This window comes from Amblyraja radiata, unplaced genomic scaffold (assembly GCF_010909765.2).
Source record: "Amblyraja radiata isolate CabotCenter1 unplaced genomic scaffold, sAmbRad1.1.pri scaffold_492_ctg1, whole genome shotgun sequence".
Classification (NCBI taxonomy): domain Eukaryota; kingdom Metazoa; phylum Chordata; class Chondrichthyes; order Rajiformes; family Rajidae; genus Amblyraja; species Amblyraja radiata.
Window position 1 is genome coordinate 27,501 of NW_022630567.1, and position 3,095 is coordinate 30,595.

The 3,095-nt window shown below is 52.0% G+C and overlaps 1 protein-coding gene across 1 annotated transcript in view; it reads right to left on the reverse strand.

Moving 5' to 3' along the window:
- LOC116970048 (NLR family CARD domain-containing protein 3-like) overlaps window positions 1-2,740 on the reverse strand; it is a 3,795-nt gene extending 1,055 nt beyond the window's left edge. Inside the window, exons 1-3 of the mRNA XM_033016777.1 lie at window positions 1,904-2,740; window positions 1,149-1,191; window positions 290-336 (exon numbers count right to left, since the gene is read on the reverse strand). Coding sequence (XP_032872668.1) covers window positions 290-336; window positions 1,149-1,191; window positions 1,904-2,580 — 767 coding nt within the window. The 5' untranslated portion in view covers window positions 2,581-2,740. The remainder of the gene's footprint in view (window positions 1-289; window positions 337-1,148; window positions 1,192-1,903) is intronic.
- Window positions 2,741-3,095: the final 355 nt, after the last annotated feature.

Sequence of the window (3,095 nt, forward strand, 5' to 3'; positions counted from 1 at the left end):
CATCAGACACCAGTTTCACTCCGGAATCTCCCAATTTATTCTCACTCAGGTTCAGCTCCGTCACCGTATGGTTTGTAATGAGAGCAGCGGCGAGATCCTCGGCTCCAGAATCTGTGAGACCGACACCACACAGCCTGGAGATGAGAGAGGGTGAGGGTGAGGGACACAGAGAGACAGGAGACAGTGCAAATCCCCAGTGTATATCAGTGACACAATTACTGATCATATTAATGTTCAGTGGCACACACCCAGTGAGTGTAAACACAATCTCTCACAGTCTGGGACTTACCCCAGTGTCTGTATTTTACAGTGCCGGTTCCTCAGAGCATCAGACACCAGTTTTACTCCGGGGTCTCCCAGTTTATTCTTAGTCAGGCCCAGCTCCGTCACCGTATGGTTTGTAATGAGAGCAGAGGCGAGATCCTTGGCTCCAGAATCTGTGAGATCGACATTGTCCAGCCTGGAGATGAGAGAGAGTGAGGGTGAGGGACAGGAGACGGTGCAAATCCCCAGTGTTTATCAGTGACACAATTATTGATCATATTAATGTTCAGTGTCATAGATACATAGACAATAGGTGCAGGAGGAGGCCATTCAGCCCTTCGAGCCAGCACCGCCATTCAATGTGATGCTGGCTGATCGTCCCCAATCAATAACCCGTGCCAGCCTTCTCCCTGTATCCCTTGATTCCACTAGCCCATAGAGCTCTATCTAACTCAGATCGAGTCAGACACCCAGTGAGTGTAAACACAATCTCTCACAGTCTGGGACTTACCACAGTCTCTGTATTTTACAGTCCGTGTTCCTCAGAGCATCAGACACCAGTTTCACTCCGGAATCTCCCAGTTTATTCCCACTCAGGTCCAGCCCCGTCACCGTATGGTTTGTACTGAGAGCGGATACGAGATCCTCGGCTCCAGAATCTGTGAGATCGACACTGTTCAGCCTGGAGACGAGAGAGAGTGAGGGTGAGGGACACAGAGAGACAGGAGACGGTGCAAATCCACAGTGTTTATCAGTGACACAATTACTGATCATATTAATGTTCAGTGTCAGACACCCAGTGAATGTAAACACAATCTCTCACAGTCTGGGACTTACTCCAGTGTCTGTATTTTACAGATCGGGTTCCTCAGAGCATCAGCCACCAGTTTCACTCCGGAATCTCCCAGGTCTTTGTTGTGTCCCAGTCTAAACACAAACAGACAGAGTAAGAAACAAACTGATACAAACCCGGGGCTGAGATAGATAACTTCTCCCAAACGGATATTTGTGGAAGCACCTCAGCACATTATTGAATAAATCTCTGTGGTTTCGGTGTTTGGAGACTTTCACCATTTATTCTTATTCCCCGGGCCGACGACCGGGAAATGTGGTCGACTCCGCCCCCCCCTCTCCCCTGCAGGGAACGCCTGCAACACGCGTGACCTGGGGGAGGGGGGGAAGGGGTCGACCACTGGTGACCTGGAGGAGGGGGGAAGGAGTCAACCACTGGTGACCTGGGGGAGGGGGGACGGAGTCAACCACTGGTGACCCGGGGGACGGAGTCAACCACTGGTAACCTGGGGGACGGAGTCAACCACTGGTGACCCGGGGGAGGGGGGACGGAGTCAACCACTGGCGACCTGGGGGAGGGGGGATGGATTCAACTACTGGTGACCCGGGGGACGGAGTCAACCACTGGTAACCTGGGGGAAGGAGTCAACCACTGGTGACCTTGGGGAGGGGGGACGGAGTCAACCACTGGTAACCTGGGGGAGGGGGGGGCGGAGGAGGCTAAAATAGGAGGGGTTACCCCCGAGCACAGTGACGGCCGCTCGGCCCAATAGAAGGGTTGCTGTACTTAGTAACAAAATAGTGGAACAATTTTACAGTTCAGTGTTAGCATCAAACGGACATTTACCCCAAGACCTGACACTTGTGCAGAACCGGTCCCAGCCGCTGGAGACCTTCACACTGAATGCGGCAGTTCCCCAGATCGAGGTGTTTGATTATATCACAGAGCCTGATGGCATGAGACAGGACCGCACAGTCAATCGGGGTCAGTCCCAGTCCACTGAATGAAATTGTTTCCACAGAGCCCAGTGTCTGCTGAGCCAGTACAGGATTCTGAGACTCAAACAGGTAGTGCATCGTGTTCAGGAAGCTCCGTTCACCAGCTTCACTCCCTGTGTTTCCAGCCCGGCATTTAACCTCCTCCTTCACCCAGTCAATCACTCGGCCGGTTGTTTGATGAGGGAATTTACCCAGAAACTCCTCCAGGATCCAAGCTGTCCGTGGGGAGGAGAGACCAGCGATAAAACGGAGAAATACTTCAAATCGCCCGTCTGTCGTGCTGTGGGCTTCAGACAGGAGTTTCACGATATTCCCGGGATCTACAGTCAGGAATTGTGCGAGTGCGGCTACAAACTCTTGGATGGTGAGGTGCGGGAAGGTGTACACCACGCTCCGGGCTGAATCCTCTCTCTCCAAAAGTTCCATCAGGAACCCGGACAGGAACTGGGAAGGCTGCAGATTGTATTTGATCAAATCTCCATCTGTGAACACAATGTTCTTCTCAGCCACTCCAGTGAAGGCCATCTGACCAACCCTCAGTAACACCTCACGGAGGTTCTCAATCTTACGGCCGTGGTTTTTCAGGATGTTGTAAATAAAGTAGCAATATAGTTGTGTGATGGTCTTGGGAACTCGCTGCGGGTCCCGGTGTGTTTGTGTGAAGAAGGGGCCCAGTGTCAGGACAAGGATCCAGCAGTAGGAGGGGTTGTAGCTCATGGTGTACAGGATCTCGTTCTCCTTCACGTGTTTGAAAACAGCTGCTGCCACCGACTGATCTTCAAAATACCTGGTGAAATATTCCTTCCGTTCCTCACCAACAAATCCCAGGATTTCAGCCCGGACACTGATCTCTGCCTTTTCCAGTAAATGTAACGCAGTGGGGCGGGTGGTCACTAGCACTGAACACCCTGGGAGCAGTTTGTGCTGGATTAAACTGTACACAATGTCAGACACTTCACACCACCACTCGGGATCTGGACACTGGTGCTTAGGTTCTGTGTCTCTCCGACTGTCAGCAAAATCAATTCTGCCCTTGAATT